This window comes from Diceros bicornis, chromosome 35 (genome assembly GCF_020826845.1).
Source record: "Diceros bicornis minor isolate mBicDic1 chromosome 35, mDicBic1.mat.cur, whole genome shotgun sequence".
In the NCBI taxonomy this organism is placed as follows: Eukaryota; Metazoa; Chordata; class Mammalia; order Perissodactyla; family Rhinocerotidae; genus Diceros; species Diceros bicornis.
This window is the reverse complement of record NC_080774.1, coordinates 30479291-30499598: the sequence shown is the minus strand read 5'-3', so window position 1 is coordinate 30499598 and position 20308 is coordinate 30479291. Positions and strand designations below refer to the sequence as shown.

The following is a 20308-nucleotide window of genomic DNA, read 5'->3' as shown; positions in this document are numbered from 1 at the left end:
CTAATTCATTCTCTTTGGCCTTCCGGTTTTAGATCTTCCTTTACTTCATTTGGGTTTTCAGATGGGAGCTCAAAGCCCTCATGTTCAGTTGTCCAGGTGTAATCAGAAGTTCACTGATAGATTCTCTAATGTGTCGCTCTCCTTTCATTCCTGGAAAAAGCCCTTTGGATTCTTTGTAAGACATTGCTTAGTTCCACTTGGTAATATTTTACTCAGAACTTTTGTATCTATACTTTATACGTGGGATTGTACTGATTCTCCTTTCTCTCGTTTTCTTTTTCTGAATTTTACCAGCTCCATAAGAGGAGTTTTATGTCTTGTTTATTTTTTTGAAAATTATTTTCTCATCTCTGAATTGCACTGAAGCCTGGTGGAATGAGGGGGATGCACTCCATGGAGTGGGAAAGAGGAGCGATCTGAACATGTGGAAAGGTGCCATTACTACTTTAGAAGCCCTGCTGCTGGAGAAGGCAAAGGAAGCCTCGACACCTGACCTCTTACCGTTGGGCTAGGGTAAGAGAGTGGTTGTTCAGTCGTGTTCCTTAAAGTCACCTTGGAGGTGGTGATGATCTTGAGAAAAGGTCAAGAAATTAAGTTAGGAACAATTTATATTCTCTGAAGCCCAAGGAGGGACGGAGAAAACCCTAATTATTCTCATTTCAGCCAGCTTGTGTCAAGGTCAGGAACACTGGACTGACACTAGCAGAGAAAGAGCTGGAGATTTATGACTAGAAATTGAAGGATGCAGGAGGGGTGGGGGACAACCTGGGGTCTCACTGCCTGCTGTGACAAGTGGCTAAGGCCTGGGTTATCCTGGCCCAACAGAAGAAGCTGCACACTGTGAAAATCCACTCAGGATTTTCCCCTACCTCGTGCCAGGTCCTTGGAGATGAGCAGACAAGACCCTCTCAGTCTCTTGGATCTTGCAGCACAGAGCCTGCTGAATGATGAAGACTCAGCCATATGTGCCCTAGAAGAGCTCCCTGTGGGCCTCTTCCCAACACTGTCTGCTGTGGCCTTTGAAGGGGGACACACAAAGACCGTGACAGCAATGGTGCAGACCTGGCCTTTCCCCTGCCTCCGTCTGGGATCATTAAGGGATCAGTCAATAACTCAAAACCTGTTGGAAGCTGTACTAGATGGGCTGGAATTGGTTCCTACCAACACTGCTTGCCCCAGGTAACTGTAGAGATGGGGTGCTGGCAGGGGCACAGTGAGTTGAGGAGGAGGGAGCTGGATTCAGGGATATGGGGCCCAGGGATGTGCCAGAATCTCCTGGTGTACATCATCAATCAGTGGGAGGCCTTGAGGCCATTGATTGTTTCAAGTCCCTCCAAGAGGAAAGACCTGATGTAGTTCAGAGCTGATCATGCTGCTGAGGTGGTTGAGGATGTGGTTAGGTTCCCAGGTGGTATCCCTGGACTGTATAAGAGATGGGGACAGAGGAGGATCTGAGGGTGGATGAGGATGAAAGAGCGCACTTAAAAGGCTTGGCAGACGGCGGTGGCCAGGGCTGCTGGCTGGCATAGAGGCCACTTCCCAGGGTCTGCTGCTGCCAGTCTCATACCAGCCCTGCTATGTATCCTGAAAGTCACAATCTCAGCCCTCTTCTTCATTCCCCACAGGAGATCGAAGCTAAAGGTGCTGGATTTTACCCATGACTTTGAGCACTCCAACTGGGAGGAATGCTCTGAGACCTCTCCTGCACCCTTTGTCATCACGCACATGCTGGAAGAGCCAGACGCAGACCAGCTCATGCCCAGTTCTAGAGAACAGCCTCAGAGTGACCGAGAACCTGTGGAAATATACACAGACCTTTTCTTAGGTGGTTTGTTCGGTTTCTTCCACCTGTCGGGGTTCCCATCATACATATTGCAGAGAGTTGAGAACAGCCATGGCTGTCTACGCCTCCGCTGTCGAACACTGGTCATTGACCAAGTGCCATTCCGCAGCCTCGTAGAGATCCTGGGAATGCTGGAGCTGGAGGCTGTCCGAGAGGTGAGGCTTCATCACAGGAGTAGCTTCTGCTTCCAGTCAGACCTAATCCAGTTCTTCACCCAGGTGGGGCAGATGAGCAGCCTGGGCAAACTCATCATGAGCGACATCCCCTGGGATTTCCCTGCTGACTGTTTCTCCCTGCTGAGTCCACTGGGCCACCTCCAGAAGCTCCATCTCATCTTCGGCTGTCTCTCGGGCCAGCTACATAAGATGCTCAGGTGAGTGTGTGGAAAGTCCCTCTGAAGGTACAAAGGCCAAGATCCCTGAACACTCCTCTAAGCATTGCTCTGTCAGAGCAGAGACAAGCCTGGACTGCCCCTTCCATGAGTTCCTGCAGAGGCACTGATGGACTTAGACTCCAAGGCTGAGGTCCTGGGCCAACCAACGGATGTTGGCTCTTATAGAAGAGAAAGATACATGTCTGAGATTGGCATCTCATCCACTCATTCATTTGCTCATTCATTCATTCAAGCACTTAGTCCATGCCAAGCGTAGAGCTAAGAATGGGTATAAAACCCTGAAAAAAATCAGACAGGGTCTTGTCTTCCCACAGCTTATAAGAGCTTACACAGAGCAGGGTGAATAAGGATGTTAAGTTGAGAGGGTAGTATTTGAGGAAGGTAATTGCCCTCACAACATCTAAGCCCAGTTTATTTGGTCAACTCATTCCCCTCATTTATTCTCACAGACTTCTCTGTGGCTTGCCCTGGAATAGGGAGCTGTTCTCCTGGGGCCTGGTCTTTGGGTTAATAGAAGCATGGGGAACCACCTTCCTAAACCTAACCCCTAAAAACCTAGCCCTTAGCATGTGCAGGAGCTATATCTAAATTTCGTTAATTCCTACAACAACTTAGGGACCATGAGTGATAATTGCATTTACATGGCTCATTAGGAAGCTGAGGCTAAGAGAGGTCAGTGTGCCTGATGCCATGCTCTGAAAATGGGAGGGAGAGGTCCTGTTGGGAATGGGAGCATGTTTGGCTCCAAGCTCTGTGTTCTTAACAAGTACAGAAGACTGGCTCCCACTATTTGCATCTAGACTGAGGTAGAGGCAGTGCAAATTTCTCAGGCTAGATTTCTGGACCTTTCCCACATGTCTCTAGTACTCCACCCCAATTTCCAAGAAGTAACTGTGTCTTTCTGTGTCTCCACAGTGGCCTGCAAAAACCATTGGAGACTCTGGTGATTAATGGATGTAGGCTTACCGAGAATGACATCACCTACTTGTCCCAGAGCATTCATGCCACCCGCCTGAAGGAGTTGGTCCTGTGTAGCAATAACCTGTCCCAGACGGTTCCTGGGCCCCTAGAGGTTCTGCTCAGTGAGGTCTCAGGCACCCTGCAGCACCTCAACTTGAGAAGCTGCCGGTTGAAGGAAGCCCAGCTCCGAGCCCTCCTGCCTGCCCTGTGCTGCTGCTCCCGCCTCCATTCCTTCGTGTTCTACGACAACGTCATCTCCATGTCAGGCATCATGAACATGCTTCAGCATTTAGCGGGGCTGAAGGAGCTGAAGCGTGTGCAGTACCCTGTCCCTGCTGAATGCATTGTGTACTTGGACGAATACAGGTGGCGGAACCTCAACAGAGTGGAACTTGCCCGAGTACACACCAAATTGCAGGAAATGTTGCAAGCACTACAGCGGGCCGACATGGAGTTGACTAATTCTACCTTGATGGCGTGACTTATGAAAATGCACAGCTGACCTGATGGGGAAGAGGGGCAGCAGCAGGTCTTGGAGCTGTGGCAGTGGATTTCCTGAACGGGTGTGGCTTTAAAGAAAACTATCAAAACAAGAAACAGCACAGCGAACACTCTAGTGGTGACTGCTATTTCTGGATAGAGTTGGGGCTCAATTATTCATGAAATCGACAGGCACTAGTGTTGTTCTAATGCTGGGGGTGAAAAGAAAACCTCTCCAGCACTTGTCCTTCTGGTCTGTTTACCAGTTTCTCTTTCATTTTGCTTCCCACTTTGAACAACAAGCAGTTGGGTGAATTTCTTCTCAAAACACTCATTTATAAAGTGGATAAGTGAAATGTTAATCAAGGGAATAGATAAGTCAGATGCTCAGCACAGTTCACTCATTTATTCAACAACTGTTTGTTGACTTCCTGCTTTGCTCAGAAACTGCTCTCACTGGGAAATACAGAGGTAAACATTCAAGGTTTCTGCTTTCAAAGAACTTAGCTTTGGAGGGGCATGGAGACCAGTAAACAAGTCAGCAAACCAAAAAGAAAACTGATTTCGGAGGAGCACTGTGAGAACACAGCACGCCTGTATAACGGGGGCTGTGGGACTTGGGGGTGGGTGGCTGTGAGAGAACAGGAAACATATATTGGTCTCTGCCCAAGTTCCTGCACAGAGCTCCCAAAACATTTGTAATTTCCAAGTTTTGAGAACACTAGGAGCATCTCTTGTTCTAACATTTGGTCTTTAACCCCATCCCTAACACAGGGCTACTAAGACCCTTGTACATTTCTAAGTGAAAAGAACACTGGGAGCATCTTTTGTTCTAATGAGGCAACTCTAGGTGGGCTCCTGCATGGGGGCTGGTCACCTGAAAGACCAAGCCATGATTAGAAGTGGAATTTTCAGCCCCACCCCTCATCCTCCAGAGAGGGGAGAGGGGCTAGAAACAGAGTTAATAATTGATTATGCCTACGTGAGAGAGCCTCCATAAAATCCCAATACAGTCATCCCTCAGTATCTGCGGGGGACTGGTACCAGGACCCTCCTCAGACACCAAAATCCACGGATACTCAAGTCTCTTTATATAAAAAAGTGTAGTATTTGCATATAACCTACCTGCACACATATACTTTAAATCATCTCTAGATTACATATAATACCTAATACAATGTAAATACTATGTAAATACAGTCATGCATCATTTAACGATGGGGATACATTTTGAGAAATACATCGTTAGGCAATTTTGTCGTTGTGTGGACATCATAGAGTGTACTTCGCAAACCTAGATGGTATAGCCTACTACACACCTAGGCTATATGGAACTAATCTTATGGGACCACCATCATATATGCAGTCTGTCATTGAACAAAACATCTTATGTGGCACATGACTGTATATATAAATGTCCATTGACAGATGAATGGATAAAGAATATTACATTTTCTTTATCCATTCATCCACCAACAGCCATTTAGGTTATTTCCATATCTTGAATAATGCTGCAATGAACAAGGGAGTTCAGATATCTCTTTGCTATCCTGTTTTCAATTCTTTTGGATGCATACACAGCAATAGGATTACTGGATCATATGGTAGTTCTATTTTTAATTTTTTGAGGAACCTCCGTACTGTTTTCCATAACAGTTGTACTAATTTATATTCCCACCAGCCATGTACAACGGTTCCCTTTTTCCACATCTTCACCAACACTAGTTATCTTTTGTCTTTTGATAATACCCAAGCTAACAGTGATACCTCATTATAGTTTTGATTTGCATTTCCCTGATAATGAGAGATGTTGAGCATCTTTTCATATACCTGTTAGCCATTTGAATATGTTCTTTTGAGAAGTGTCTATTTAGATCTTTTGCCCATTTTTTAATCGAGTTATTTACATTTTTAGTAATTTGCATTCCTTATATATTTTGGATATTAATGCCTTATTGAATACATGGTTTGCAAATATTTTTTCCATTTTGTGGATTGCCTTTTCATTTTGTTGTTTCCTTTGATATGCAGAATCTTTTTAGTTTCATGTAGTCCCAATTGTCTATTTTTGCTTTTGTTGCCTGTGCTTTTGGTATCATATCCAAAAAGTTATTGTCAAGACCAATGTCAAGAAGATTTTTTGCTGTCTTCTTCTAGGAGTTTTATAGTTGCAGGTCTAATGTTTAATTCTTTAACCCATTCTGAGTTGATATTTGTGTATGGTATGAGATATGGGTACAATTTCATTCTTTTGCATGTGGATATTCAGTTTTCCCAACACCATTTGTTGAAGAGACTGTCCTTTCCCCATTGTGTGTTCTTGGCTCCCTTGCAGAAGCTCAGTTGGCCATAAATACGTTAGTTTATTTCTGGGTTCTCTATTCTGTTCAATTGGCTTATATGTCTGTTCTTATGTTGTTTTCATTGCTATGTAACATAATTTCAAGTCAGAAAATGTGATGTCTCCAGCTTTGTTGTTCTCACTCAAGATTGCTTTGGCTATTCAGGGTCTTTTGTCGTTCCCTATGAATTCTATTTCTATTTTTCTATTTCTGTAAAAGCTGCCATTAGGATTTTGATAGGAATTGCATTGAATCTGTACGTCACTTTCAGTAGTATGGACATCTTTTTTCTTTTGCTTTAATTAATAATTTTTTTAATTGAAGTATAGTTGACATACAATATTGTATTAGTTTCAGGTGTACGACATAGTGATTCAGCATTTATATAGGGCCGGCCTGGTGGCTTAGCGGTTAAGTGTGCGGGCTCCGCTACTGGCGGCTGGGGCCTGCACCGACCCACGGCTTCTCTGGCCAAGCTGAGGCTGCGTCCCACATACAGCAACTAGAAGGATGTGCAACTATGACATACAACTATCTACTGGGGCTTTGGGGAAAAAAAGGAGGAGGATTGGCAATAGATGTTAGCTCAGAGCTGGTCTTCCTCAGCTAAAAGAGGATTAGCATGGATGTTAGCTCAGGGCTGATCTTCCTCACAAAAAAAAAAAAACAAAACAAACAAACAAAAACATTTATATACATTACAAAATGACCACACTGATAAAACTAGCAGCCCTCTGGAACACACAGTGACAGCTATAGGCCAGGCGGTGGCACCATTCCCGCTTTCCCTCCGTGGCGGGGTGTCCCCGCCAGCGGCCCGGAAGTGACCCATAAACATGTCTTGTGAGAGGACAGGCCTCTCGGAGCTGCGATCAGAGCTCTACTTCCTCATCGCCCAGTTCCTGGAAGATGGACCCTGTCAGCCGGAGGCCCAGGTGCTGATCCGGGAGGTGGCCCGAGAAGGAGCTGCTGCTCCACCACACCGACTGGGCCGGGAAGGAGCATCCCAGGACCTACCAGAATCTGGTGAGACATTCACGGCGCAGAGCAAAGAAGCTTTTCCCCGAGTGGAATAAAAATTGAATTTCCCACAATTTTTTACAGAGACAAAAACTTGGCCCAGGAACGTGAAAGCTTCAAAGGCCACGGGGAGGGTTGGGAGGCCGGCGGGGGGCCACGGGGGGCGGCGGCCAGGGGGACCCGCACCCCGGGGCCGCAGGGGCTGCCGACAATTTATTTGCGATATTTTGTTAATGTGCTAGAAATAAAGATACGTCATGAGTGTTGTGCAGTGAAGGCCGCAGGAGGAGGGTCCGGCGCGGGAGGCGCGGGAGGCGCGCCCGCTGCTCCGTGCTGCTCGCCGGGCGCTGCGCGGGGGGCGCGGCTGTCTCGGCGCGCACAATGGCTGGGGCCGGGCTGCGCCGAGTGGTGTTAGCATTTCACAGGCAGCCAGTTCAGCCGCGGCGGAACCGTGGCGGGACGTTCTTTTTTCTTCTCTCGCTTCCTTAGCTTTCCTTAAATTCCGAGCTGGGTTTTTTGTTGGAGGGGTTCCGATGTGTGATGGTTGGCCGGCGGCACGTCTCTTATTTACGCATTTTCGCGGAAGCAGAAAGACTGAAGTCGGAAGTTTAACAGGCTTTTTCTCGTTTTGCTAATTCTCCTGTTAACGCCTCTCGTTCAATTAAAAGCTGTTGTAGGCCGCTGAAGAGTTTTGATTTTTACCCATATTCAGTGTTGGAAGGGAACTTGGCAAGTAAAAGCTTTTTGGTTTATGTTGGACTGTATTTTGTTCAGAAGCTTGAAAAGTACCTAATGGTTAATTTTGTGGATTTTTCAAAGTGAATATTTTAGTAATTTTTAAAAATTGACTTCTGAAAGTGGACCTATTGCATAAATCTTGTGAATGGAAAAGTAAGGTATTTGTATTCGGGGGTTACATTTTCCATTTTCTTTTCTCCTCCTAAACTGATTTAGATTGTTTTTATGAATATGTGTGGGGAACAGTTAAGCAGTCACACCGGGGCGAATCAAGCCTTGGAAATCTATGCAGTGCATTGGTTTTTCTCAGACGTATTTGCAGCTGATGTTTTAAGATAGTTATAATGACTAATGTTACTTCATAAGGGCTTCTGAAACGACTAGGAAGTTTCAGTTAGCTTAGAATTGAATGTCTTCTGTGAGGTGAAGGCATGAGGTGATTTTGATGGTTTGTGTTTCCTTTGGGTATAGAAAATCTAACTTTTGCGTCTAAATCTCTTGTGATTTAATATAGGTTGTTAATAAGTGCTCACAGCTGTTAAAGTAAGCAAGGGTACTTAGGTTTAGTAAATTTAATAGAAAGTTGGTGTATTCATTTCTATACTTTGTTAGTTTTCAAGTAGTGACTTAACGCTAGTTGCATTAAATACTTGACTAAAATGCATGGAGTTTGAAGCAAATGCTAAGATTCAATAACTGCAATATTTAAATTAATTTTTAAGTTGTAAATATTTGATAAAATCTTAAGTGGATTCCATGTCTCCCTTATTATTTGAAAAAATTATCATAAAGATTATAATATTCCATTTTTAAGAATTGGACAGATTTTACAAACCCATCTTTTTATCTAGTAAAAACCCCACTGAAGATTGCTTTTTTTTCTTAACTTGGAGACTCTTGGTAATGTTATATTTATATTTTTTAAATGAAGTGGCTAATGGCATCTGGTCAAATTACAGGAATGTCTAATCCTTTTAGGTGTATCATTTTGTTTTCTCCAGTAAAAAGAGGGGCACCAATGTTGGTTTCTGTTTAATTTTTTGAGAGGCTTTCTTCTTTCTCACATGTTAATAAAATGAATTTATATTCCTAGTCTCTTGGAAAAAAAAAAAACTAGCAGCCATCTGTCACCATACAGTTATTACAGTATTGTTGACTATATTCCCTATGCTGTACATTACATCCCTATGATTTATTTATTTTATGACTTCAAGTTGGTACTTCCCCCCACTCTCCTCCCCTCTGGCAACCACCAATTTGTTCTCTATATCTGTGAGTCTGTTTCTATTTTATTTTGTTTTGGGTTTTTTATGTTCCACATATAAGTGAAATCATATGGTATTCATCTTTCTCTGACTTATTTCACTTAGCATAATATGCTGTAGATCCATCCATGTTGTCACAAATGACAAGATTTAATTCTTTTTTATGACTGAGTAATGTTCCATTGTATATATGCCACATCTTCTTTATCCATTCATCTACTGATGGACACTTAGGTTGCTTACGTTATCTTGGCTATTGTAAATAATACTGCAGTGAACATATGGGTGCATATATCTTTTCAAATTAGTTTTTTGAGGATTTTTTTTTAATAATTTATTTATTTTTCCCCCAAAGCCCCAGCAGATAGTTGTATGTCATAGTTGCACATCCTTCTAGTTGCTGTATGTGGGACGCAGCCTCAGCACGGCCGGAGAAGCGGTGCGTCTGTGCACGCCCGGGATCCAAACCCGTCAAATTCGTTTTTTTGTTTTCTTTGGATAAATACCCAGAAGGAGAATTGCTAGATCATATGGCAGTTTTATTTTTAATTTTTTGAGGAAGCTCCATAGTGATTGTACCAATTTACATTCTCACCAACAGTGCATGAGGATTCTCTTTTCTCCACATCCTTGTTAACACTTGTTATTTGTTCTCTTTTTGATAATGGCCATTCTGACAGATGTGAGGTGGTATCTCATTGTGGTTTTGATTTGCATTTCTCTGATGATTAGTGATATTGAGCATCTTTTCATGTGTCTGTTGGCCATCTGTATGTGTTCTTTGGAAAAATGTCTATTCAGGTCCTTTGCCCATTTTTTAATCAGTTTGGTTGTTCTGATATTGAGTTCTATGAGTTCTTTATATATTTTGGATATTAACCCTTTATTGGATATATCATTTGAAAATATATTCTCCCATTCAGTAGGTTGTCTTTTCATTTTGTTGATGGTTTCCTTTGCTATGAAAAAGTTTTTTAATTTGATGTAGTCCCATTTGTTTATTTTTGCTTTTGTTGCCCTTGCCTCAAGAGACAGAGCCGTAAAAGTATTGCTAAGACTGATGTCAAAGAGTTTACTACCTATGTTTTCTTCTAGGAGTTTTACGATTTCAGGTCTTACATTTAAGTCTTTAATCCATTTTGAGCTTATTTTTGTATATAGTGTAGGAAAGTAGTCAAGTTTCATTCTTTTGCATGTATCTGTCTAGTTTTCCCAACGCCTTATTGAAGAGACTGTCTTTTCTCCATTGTATATGCTTGCCTCCTTTGTAGTAGATTAATTGACTATATAGGTGTGGGTTTATTTCTGGGATCTCTATTCTGTTCCTTTGATCTATGTGTCTGTTTTTGTGCCAGTACCATATTGTTTTGATAGCTTTGCAGTATAGTTTAAAATCAGGCAGAGTGATACTACCAGCTTTGTTCTTCTTTCTCAAAATTGCTTTGGCTAGTCAGGGTCTTTTGTGATTTCATACAAGTTTTAGGATTATTTGTTCTGGTTCTGTGAAAAATGCCATGGTATTTTAATAGGGATACATTAAATCTGTAGATTTCTTTGGGTAGTATGGACATTTTAACAATATTAATTCTTCCAATCCATGAGCATGGTATATCTTTCCATTTATTTATGTCATCTTCAATTTCTTTCATCAGTGTCTTATAGTTTTTAGTGTACAGGTCTTTTACCTCCTTGGTTAAATTTATTCCTAGGTATTTTATTCTTTTTGATGTAAGTGTAAATGGAATTTTTTTCTTAATTTCTGTTTCTGATAGTTCATTGTTAGTGTATAAAAACACAACTGATTTCTGTATATTTATTTTGTATCCTGCAACTTTACTGAACTCATTTATTAGCTCTAATAGTTTTTTGGTGGAGTCTTTAGAGTTTTTTATATACAATGTCATGTCATCTGCAAGTAGTGACAGTTTTACTTTTTCCTTTCCAATTTGGATGCCTTTTATTTCTTTTTCTTGTCTGATTGCTGTAGCTAGGACTTCTAATACTGTGTTGAATAAGAATGGTGAGAGTGGGCATCCTTGCCTTGTTCCTGATCTTAGAGGAAAAGCTTTCAGCTTTTCACCATTGAGTATGATGTTGGCCATTATTATGTTGAGGAATGTTCCCACTATACCCACTTTGCTGAGGGTTTTATCATAAATGGATGTTGAATTTTGTCAAATGCTTTTTCTGCATCTATTGAGATGATCATATGATTTTTATCCTTCATTTTGTTAATGTGGTGTATCACATTGATTGCTTTGTGAATATTGAACCATCCTTACATCCCTGTAATAAATCCCACTTGATCATGGTGTGTGATCCTTTTAATGTGTTGTTGAATTTGGTTTGCTAATATTTTGATGAGGGTTTTTGCATCTATGTTCATCAAGGATATTGGCCTGTAATTTTCTTTTTCTGTAATGTCTTTGTCTGGTTTTGGTATCAGGGTGATACTGGCCTTGTAGAATGAGTTTGGGAGTGATTCTTCCTCTTTAATTTTTGGAATGGTTTGAGAAGGATGGATATTAACTCTTCTTTAAATGTTTGGTAGAATTCGCCTATGAAGGCATCTGGTCCTGGACTTGTGTGTGTTGGGAGTTTTTTTGATTACTGATTCAGTTTCATTACTAATAATTGGTCTGTTCAGATTTTATATTTCATCCTGATTCAGTCTTGGAAGATTGTATGTTTCTGGGAATTTATCTGTTTCTTCTAGGTTGTCCAATTTTGGCATATAATTGCTCATAGTAATCTCTTATGATCTTTTGTATTTCTGTGGTGTCAGTTGTAACTTCTCCTCTTTCATTTCTGATTTTATTTGATCCCTTTCTTTTTTCTTGATGAGTTTGCCTAAAGATTTATCAATTTTGTTTATCTTTTCAAAGACCCAGCTCTTAGTTTCATTGATCTTCTCTATTGTTTTCTTAGTCTCTATTTCATTTATTTCCACTCTACTTTTTATTATTTCTTTCCTTCTACTAACTTTGGGCTTTGTTGGTTCTTCTTTTTCTAGTTCCTTTAGGTGTAAGGTTAGATATTTGAGATTTTTCTTGTTTCTTGAGTTAGGCCTGTATTGCTATAAACTTCCCTCTTAGAACTGCTTTTACTGCATCATAGATTTTGAACCATTGTGTTTCCTTTTTCATTTGTCTCAAAGTATTTTTTTTTACTTCGTCTTTGATTTCTTTGTTGACCCATTGATTGTTTAGTAGCATGTTGTTTAGCCTCCAAGTGTTTGTGGGTTTTTTCTAGTTTTCTTCTTATAATTGATTTCTAGTTTCGTACTATTGTGGTCAGAAAAGATGCTTGATATGATTTTAATCTTCTTAAATTTATTGAGACTTGTTTTGTGATCTGTCCTGGAAAATGTTCCATGTGCATTTAAAAGGATGTGTATTCTGCTGTTTTTGGATGGAATCTTCTGTATATATCCATTAAGTCCATCTGGTGTAATAGGTCATTTAAGGCCAATGTTTCCTTATTGATTTTCTGTCTGGATGATCTATCCACTGATGTAAGTGAGGTGTTAAAGTCCCCTACTATTATTGTGTTTCTGTCAATTTCTCCTTTTATGTTTGTTAATATTTGCTTTATGTATTTAGGTGCTCCTATGTTGGGTGCATAGATATTTACAAGTGTTATATCCTTTTGTTGGATTGTTTCCTTTATCATTATGTAATGCCTTTCTTTTTCTCCTGTTACAGTTTTTGTTTTAAAGTCTATTTTCTCTGATACAAGTATTGCAACTTCAGCTTTCTTTTCATTTCCATTTTCATGGAATATCTGTATCTTTTTGTTTTTTTGAGATCACATTGGTTTATAACTTTGTGTGTATATATATATATATACCATGTGTTCCTTATCCATTCACTTATTGATGGGCACTTGGGTTGCTTCCATGTCTTGGCTATTGTGAATAATGCTGTGATGAACATAGGAGTGCATATATCTTTTTGAATTAGTGTTTTCATGTTCTTTGGATAAATATCCAGAAATGGAATAGCTGGATCATGTGGTATTTCTATTTTTAATTTTTTGAGAACTCTCCATGCTGTTTTCCATAGTGGCTGCACCAGTTTGCATTCCCACCAGCAGTGTATGAGGGTTCCCTTTTCTCCACATCCTCTCCAACACTTGTTATTTCTTGTCTTTTTAATCATAGCCATTCTGGTGAGTGTGAGGTGCTATCTCATTGTAGTTTTGATTAGCATTTCCCTAATAATTAGTGATGTTGAACATCTTTTCATGTGTCTTTTGACCATCTGTATATCTTCTTTGGAAAAATGTCTGTTCATATCTTCTGCCCATTTGTTTGATCGAGTTGTTCATTTTGTTTTTGTTGAATTGTATGAGATCTTTATATATTTTGGGAATTAACTTCTTGTCAGAAAAATGATTTGCAAATATTTTCTCCCACTTGGTGGGTTCTCTTTTCGTTTTGTTGATGGTTACCTTTGCCATGCAGAAGCTTTTTAGTTTGACGTAGTCCCATTTGTTTATTTTTCCTTTTTGTTTCCCTTGCCTGAGGAGACATAGTACTCAAAAAGATACTGCTAAGACCATTGTCAAAGAGTGTACTGCCTATGTTTTCTTCTAGGATTTTTATGGTTTCAGGTCTTATATTTAAGTCTTTAATCCATTCTGAGTTTCTGCCTCTTAATTTATGTGTTTAAACCAAATGTATTTAATGTAAATATTGGCATATAATGTAATATAATTACATAATTAATGTTATATAATGTGATTATTGGTGTGTAATGTATAATGTGTGTAATGTATAATGTATAATGTGTGTAATGTATAATGTTATTATTGGTATGTAATTTCATAATAAATTGTTAGATTTATGTCTGTGTAGTATAATAAAAAATATTTGGTCTTTGTCTTGGTCCCTGGCACAGAGCTCCTAAAACCCTTGGAATTTACTGCCTTTTTTTTTTTTTTTTTGCTAATGAGATGACTCATGGTGGGGTGTGGGGGACCAGTGGCCAGAAAAACCAACCATACAGTTAGAGGATTAAAACTTTCAGCCCCACCCTCGACCTTCTGGGAGAGAAGAGGGGTCAGAGATTATTGAGCTCAATCATCAATTGCCAATGATTTAATCAATCATGCCTATGTAGTGAGACCTCCATAAAAGCCCCTAAAAGTTTGGGGAGCTTCTGGGTTGGTGAACACACTAACGTGTTTGTAAGGTGGCATGCGTTGGTAGGGTGGCATGCGTTGGTAGGGAGGCATGTGTTGGTAGGGTGGCATGCCTGGAGAGGGCATGGAAGCTCTGTACCGCCCACCCCCATACCTTGTCCTATGCATCACTTCCATTTGGCTGTTACTGAGTTGTATCCTTGTAACCAGTAATTGTAAGTAATGTACTTTCCTGAATTCTGTGAGTCATTGTCAAACCTGAGGGGGTTGTGGGAACCCCCAAATTTATAGTCAGCCAGGTAGAAGTGTGGGTGGCCTGGGCACCCCATTTGTAGCTGGCATCTTAAGTGGACTCAATCTTGTGGAACTCTTTAACTTGTGGGATCTGATAGTAACTCCAGATAGATAATGTCATTACTGAATTGAATTTTTGGATATCCAGTTAGTGTCAGAGAATTGGTTGGTGTGGAAGAAACACGTATTTGGTGTCAGAGAAAAAAACCCCACACACATGTGGTATCAGAAAACACCACCCATTCTTGAATCTTATTATTTGTCTTCTGTTTGTTCCCTCCATTTTTCTATTCCTCTGTTTCCCCTTTTCCCTTTCCTGCCTTCTTTTCTTTTCCTGGGTTCATTGTTACAGGCACTGCCTGCCCAGGATGGGGAGAGGGCAGAAGGGGTGACTTTGGCTGAGGTCTCAGGCAGCAGAAAAGCTGATTTCCCTGTTCAGGCTCCTCGGATTCTGTCTCTCTCCCTCATCATCTCAGAATCCTTCTCCCTGCAGTGCTGCACACTGAAGACTTCTCTGTTGAGTTCCCCCAGGCCCTCTCCTAACTCCAGGAACCTCCTCATTCTGAACAGTCCCTGGATGCACCCCCCGCACAAACATGTGCTATGGAATTCAGTTTCTAGAAAGCACTTCTCCCTCTGCCTGGATTAATTTAACATTTTTTAAAGACCTGATCTATAAGTGACCATCTACACGTGATACATTGGGAGTGTTAAGTCTACAAAGACCTGCTGCCAGCACCATTGACGACAGACAACTCGACAGTGAGCCCCATCGCCCTTTTGTAGTGCCCCTGACTCCTGCACCTACTGTTCACTTATGCATAAAATCTCTCTTAAGAGCGTTACTAGAAAAACATACTGGGGGCAGGCCCATCCTATTTGGGTCGATGGAGTTATTTTTAAGGTTTCTTCTTATCCTGATCTGATAATGACCCAACTCCTACATTTTATGGAATATGGGCTGTTTATGGGGGTTGTGAAGTAGGTCACCATGTACACAGGCCTCAGCCCCTGTGACATCATGGGATAGCATGGAACTTTGAATCGGGTTTTAGATGCCATTACGTACCACCTTGATACCAGGAGCATCTTGAGGTCAGCACATTCTCCTAAAGGGTCCGTGTAGAATGAGAGCAGCTGGAAACAGCACAGAACAGGATGCAGAAGAAACAGGAAGTAGAACCATGAAAGGAGGGGATGATACTATGAAAACGAGAGACAGGTACTAGCCACACCAAGCTTAGGATGATGTCCAGAGTGAATTCGTGTGCTAGGAGTAAACGCGGCTTGGTGAATAAGGGAGGACATGCACAGGTAATTGTTTCCTGAACTAGAAAGTCTCTGATCTGGCTTGTGAATTCAGTCAATCAAAAAGCACTTTGATCTTATAAAACCAACTTAAAGCACCGCTTCCCCTCGTTTTTATGAAGAGAAGTCAGTAATGGGTGACTCTCAGAAGACACCTGGAGTCTGGATGCATAGTGCCACCGTGCCCCCACAACGCTGAATAAAGTCTCTCCTGGGCTGGGAGCCCGGTCCTGTGTGAGGCCCAGGACATAAATACGCCTATGGTGGGATCAGGGCCATGGAGTTCTGCACGGCCCCTGTTTCTCTTCCACCCTGAGCTCTTCCTTCCGACTCTCACAGCAGCAGCACCGCCCAAAGTTCTGGCTTCCCTTCAGCGTCACTGTGAGAGTGTTTCTGTGACTACACAAAGCACTGTCCCTGGAATGCAGCACACTGCAGCTGCTCCGAGGCAGATGTTTGGGGCTGAGAAAAAAGCTCTCTACTTGCCTCCTCCAAGGGCAGGAGCCACCCAGTGGTGAGATTACCCATGAGTCTCCTGGTTGAAACAGACCTTGAGCCTCTGATGTAAGAAGCCAGATGTGATGGAGACAGGTGGGCTCTGTTTACTGCCTGTCACTCTCGGAGTCTGGCCTTCTCACAAGGGACAGCTTGATGTCACCAGTGTTGGTGAGTTTTGTTTCAGTACCACAGGTGTGAAGATAATGGCTCACCCCAGACTGGAGGACTCAGTTTCCAGGTGCTCTTGCGAGTCAGCCTTCTTGAGTTCTCAAACATATTTATGGGAGGGGAAGAGTCAGTGACCATGAGCACAAATTCACTTTTAACTGCTGTTCCTGTAAATTGTTACCATGACATTTAAAAGTTACTTTTAACAACCAAAAAGAGTCACAGTACTCAGAACTTGTGAAGCCCAGTCTCTCTGTGTTGCAATGAGAAGATTATTGGGCCAGAACTGGCTGGATCAGATATGAGCAGGTGCCTGGCACCAGCATCCAGAACAGTAACTGGGGACCCAGAGCCTGGAGCTTCCTTGAGTCTGAGGAAAGAGACAGGAGAAACTGGGAGGGCTCTCTGGTTTCTTCTTGTACCAGAACATCCTGTAGGCACCAACTCAGAAGCCATGGCTCAGGGTACAGGCAAGTTTGGCCTGTTGTTCCTAGGGATACAGGGAGGACAGCTGAGTTAGCACCAACTGGAGAACAGACAGATCACTGGGCTGGGCCAGGTTGCACCTGCTCTGGGGTCTGAGCCACAGGGGGCTCACTCATGCTGGGAAGCATCCCCCAGATCTCTGAGGACTGTCTCTGCCCACACAGTGAGAGACGAGCACAGGAGGAGACCAAGAAGGCTGTGGGAGATGCAGTGGGGCTAAGTTACCCTATGCCTTTCTTCCCCTTCAGTAATCTGCAGAGGAAGAGCTGCTCATATAAACTTGTCCCCACCCAGTGCCTTCTCCAGTCCCTCCCTGAGCACTGCTTCTGGCCTGAGCTGAGGGCCTGTGGAGAGAGGGGGCTGAGAGGGCTGTGTATGACATTAGTTATTTCAGAAATCTTAAAAGTGCATAAATAAATGACCATTTATGACACTACTACCCAAAGAAAGTATCAGTGCTTTGGTGGATTTTCTTCCACTCATTTTCCAGAGCCCATTATACAACTGATTGTAAATGATATCCATCCGGAACATAAAAATAACGTATGCCCACTGTGGGGCAAAGGAATGGATGAAGACCAAACTGGGACCCTATCAGCTCCGATTAGCTAAGGGGGTGGGGAGTGGATGAGCCCTGGTGTGAAGAGCACCAGCAAAACCACAGCCAGTTACTCCCCACCCCAATAAATAATGACTTGGATCTGATCGTCAACTTTTGCTTCTCAGGAGAAGCAACGGTAGGGAGAGACTCTCAGAGTAACTGCCCAGCCCTATGGGTCTGGAGGCAGAAGGATGGGAAAGCAAGAGAGATGAGACAGTCTCCACTTGTTTGCAGCTCAGCACAAGCCAGGCCTTAGGCAACTGCCCTGAGTTTTTACACGAAGACACTTGCTTCAGAGTGCGGGTTTATGGATAGTTTGTCTCAAGGCAATGAAACTCCAGCAGTTCCCTACCTCTTTTGTCCTCTAATAAACAAGTTAGTGACAATGTTGAACTTTACCTGAGCCCTGTGCTCCCAAAAAACAGCCATGGTTTAAGAAATCCCCCAACCTTTTGTTTTTGGAAACCATTCCCCACCCCCCAACCCCCACATTTGTGTTCTAGGAAACAGCTTACCTCAAAAAATTACCCTTCCCAGGATGCATTTATATGGTGACTGACCAACAAAAATTTCACAATGTTATAAACTATTAAGACGTCAATAAAAAAAATCACTCTTCCCCATGACCAAGACAAGACTGGCTATCCACTCTTCCTCATGGCTCCCGGACAAGTCAAGGCTGACTCCTTGTTTACCTTGGGCAAGGCCAGACACAGACCCATTTGCCAGAACCTGCTGACCAGGCTAGACACACACACTCCCACTTCTGTTCTTTGAGTAACTGAGATTAGAAGTGTTTGTTTCGGGGCCGGCCCCGTGGCGTAGCGGTTAAGTGCGGGCGCTCCGCTGCTGGTGGCCTGGGTTTGGACTCCGGAAGCGCACCAATGCACCGCTTATCAGGACATGCTGTGGTGGCGTCCCATATAAAGTGGAGGAAGATGGGCACGGATGTTAGCCCAGGGCCAGTCTTCCTCAGCAAAAAGAGGAGGATTGGCATGGATGTTAGCTCAGGACTGATCTTCCTCACAAAAAAAACAAGTGTTTGTCTCCCTGAAACCAGCTAACCACAGAGAAAAACGTTTGTGGGTCAGATAAGTGAGACCTCCCCTCCTTGCAAACAACCGCACCTGCAACTTGATTATCTCTCACTATAAAAGTCTAAGGCAGAACCACTCTGCTGAGACACTCTGATCTTTGGATCTGGGCTGCTCTCCCTATTGCAATAGCTGAAATAAAATCCTCTCCTTAACTTCCCAGTGTATTTTGTCTTTGACACTAGGCTACCTCCTGCTCCAGGCCAAAGTCACCATCCCACACCTCCCCCTTTCAAACAGCCCCCTTCACCCTATTGCTACGTTTTTCTCCATTTTCCTTCTCTAATCCTACCAGGGTTGATCTTGGAGGCTAGCATCTTGATTGGTATCATTTCAAACAGAAAAAACAATTATCATCTACTCACAAGACCTCCTCTTCCTAAGCCTATCACCTTGAATAAATCACTTCAGTTTAGACGAGAATAATCATCATTAAACATAAATGTAATACCTCTCTCCCAGCCTCCCCATCTCAAGGAGAAAAAGTTTCTAGAGAAAAATCACAGTTAGAAGGGACCATTGGTCAGGCATATTCCAATTTTTGCTCCCTGAAAAGTTTCTCCTGCTCTTATGAAGCTTTTATTCTAACGATGGGCAGGTGGAGAGACAGTACACCAGGTACACATATAAGTATGTAGTATGACAGGTATTAACAAGTATTATGAAGGAAAATGGGGAAGGGGAAGAGAGAGTGTCTGCAGGCAGGCTAAGACTAGATCTATACATACATTACATTATTTAAAGACTAAACCGATAGATTAAAAAAGATATATCACCTAATCACAATGTGGACCTTATCTGGATCTTGATTTAAATAAACAATTTATGAGATGCCTGGAAATTTGAGCACAGACTAGATATTTGATGATATGGAATTAAGTTTTTTACATGTGATAAAATGATGTTGTGGTTATATTTTATACTTTGGAGATAAATGCTGAAATATTTGCAGATGGAGTGATGTGATGTCAGGAATTTGCTTCCAAGAGATTCAGAAGGAAAGAGGAGAGTGTGAGTGTGACTGCAAGGGGCCTGGCAAAGAGTTGATGACTATGGAAGCTGAGTGATGAGTAGTGGAATCTATTGTACTATTTGTGTCTACTTCTGTGTTTCCATAAAAAGAGGCTTTAGAAAAATAATGCTGTTAAGGGTTGAATTGTACCCCCCCTTCCAAAATTCATATGTTGAAGTCCTAACCCCCAGTACCTCAGAACGTGACTGTATTTGGAGATAGGGCCTTTGAAGAGGTGATTAAGATAAAATGAGGTCATATGGGTGGGCCCTAATCCAATACAACTGGTGTCTTTATAAGAAGAAGAGATGAGGACACAGACATGTGCACACAGAGGAAACCCATGTGAGATCACAGCAAGATGGCGGCCATCTGCAAGCCAAGGAAAGAAGACTCAGAAAAAACCAACCCTGCCGACACCTTGATCTTAGATTTCCAGCCTCCAGAACTGTGAGAAAATAAATTTCTGTTGTTTAAGCCATCTACTCTGTATTTTGTCAGGTATGGCAGCCCTAGTAAACTAATACAATGCCTTCAAGAAATAAATGAAAAACTGGAAAAAAAATACACCAGAGAATTTAAACTAATGCCAGGCAAGTTAATCTAAGTGCAGCTTTCTGATTCTACAATACTCACTTTAGCAAAGTTATAAAATTCAAG

At 42.1% G+C, this 20308-nt stretch overlaps 2 protein-coding genes across 9 annotated transcripts in view; both read left to right on the top strand.

The window, feature by feature from the left end:
- Nucleotides 1-825: 825 nt before the first annotated feature.
- On the top strand, nt 826-3792 carry LOC131398675 (melanoma antigen preferentially expressed in tumors-like). Its single transcript, XM_058532302.1, has 3 exons — nt 826-1179; nt 1626-2216; nt 3153-3792. The coding sequence occupies exons 1-3, from the start codon at nt 890-892 to the stop codon at nt 3676-3678; spliced, it is 1407 nt and encodes a 468-aa protein (XP_058388285.1). The 5' UTR covers nt 826-889; the 3' UTR covers nt 3679-3792.
- A 3052-nt stretch (nt 3793-6844) lies between these two features.
- Nucleotides 6845-20308, top strand: part of LOC131398481 (bromodomain and WD repeat-containing protein 3-like) — a 30109-nt gene continuing 16645 nt past the window's right edge. For all 8 annotated transcript variants that reach the window (XR_009216893.1, XR_009216894.1, XR_009216895.1 and 5 more), the window contains exon 1: nt 6845-7045. Coding sequence is in view for 2 of the 8 variants with exons in the window: in XM_058532047.1 (XP_058388030.1) it covers nt 6856-7045 (190 nt within the window). In the remaining 6 variants the exon portion in view is untranslated. The remainder of the gene's footprint in view (nt 7046-20308) is intronic.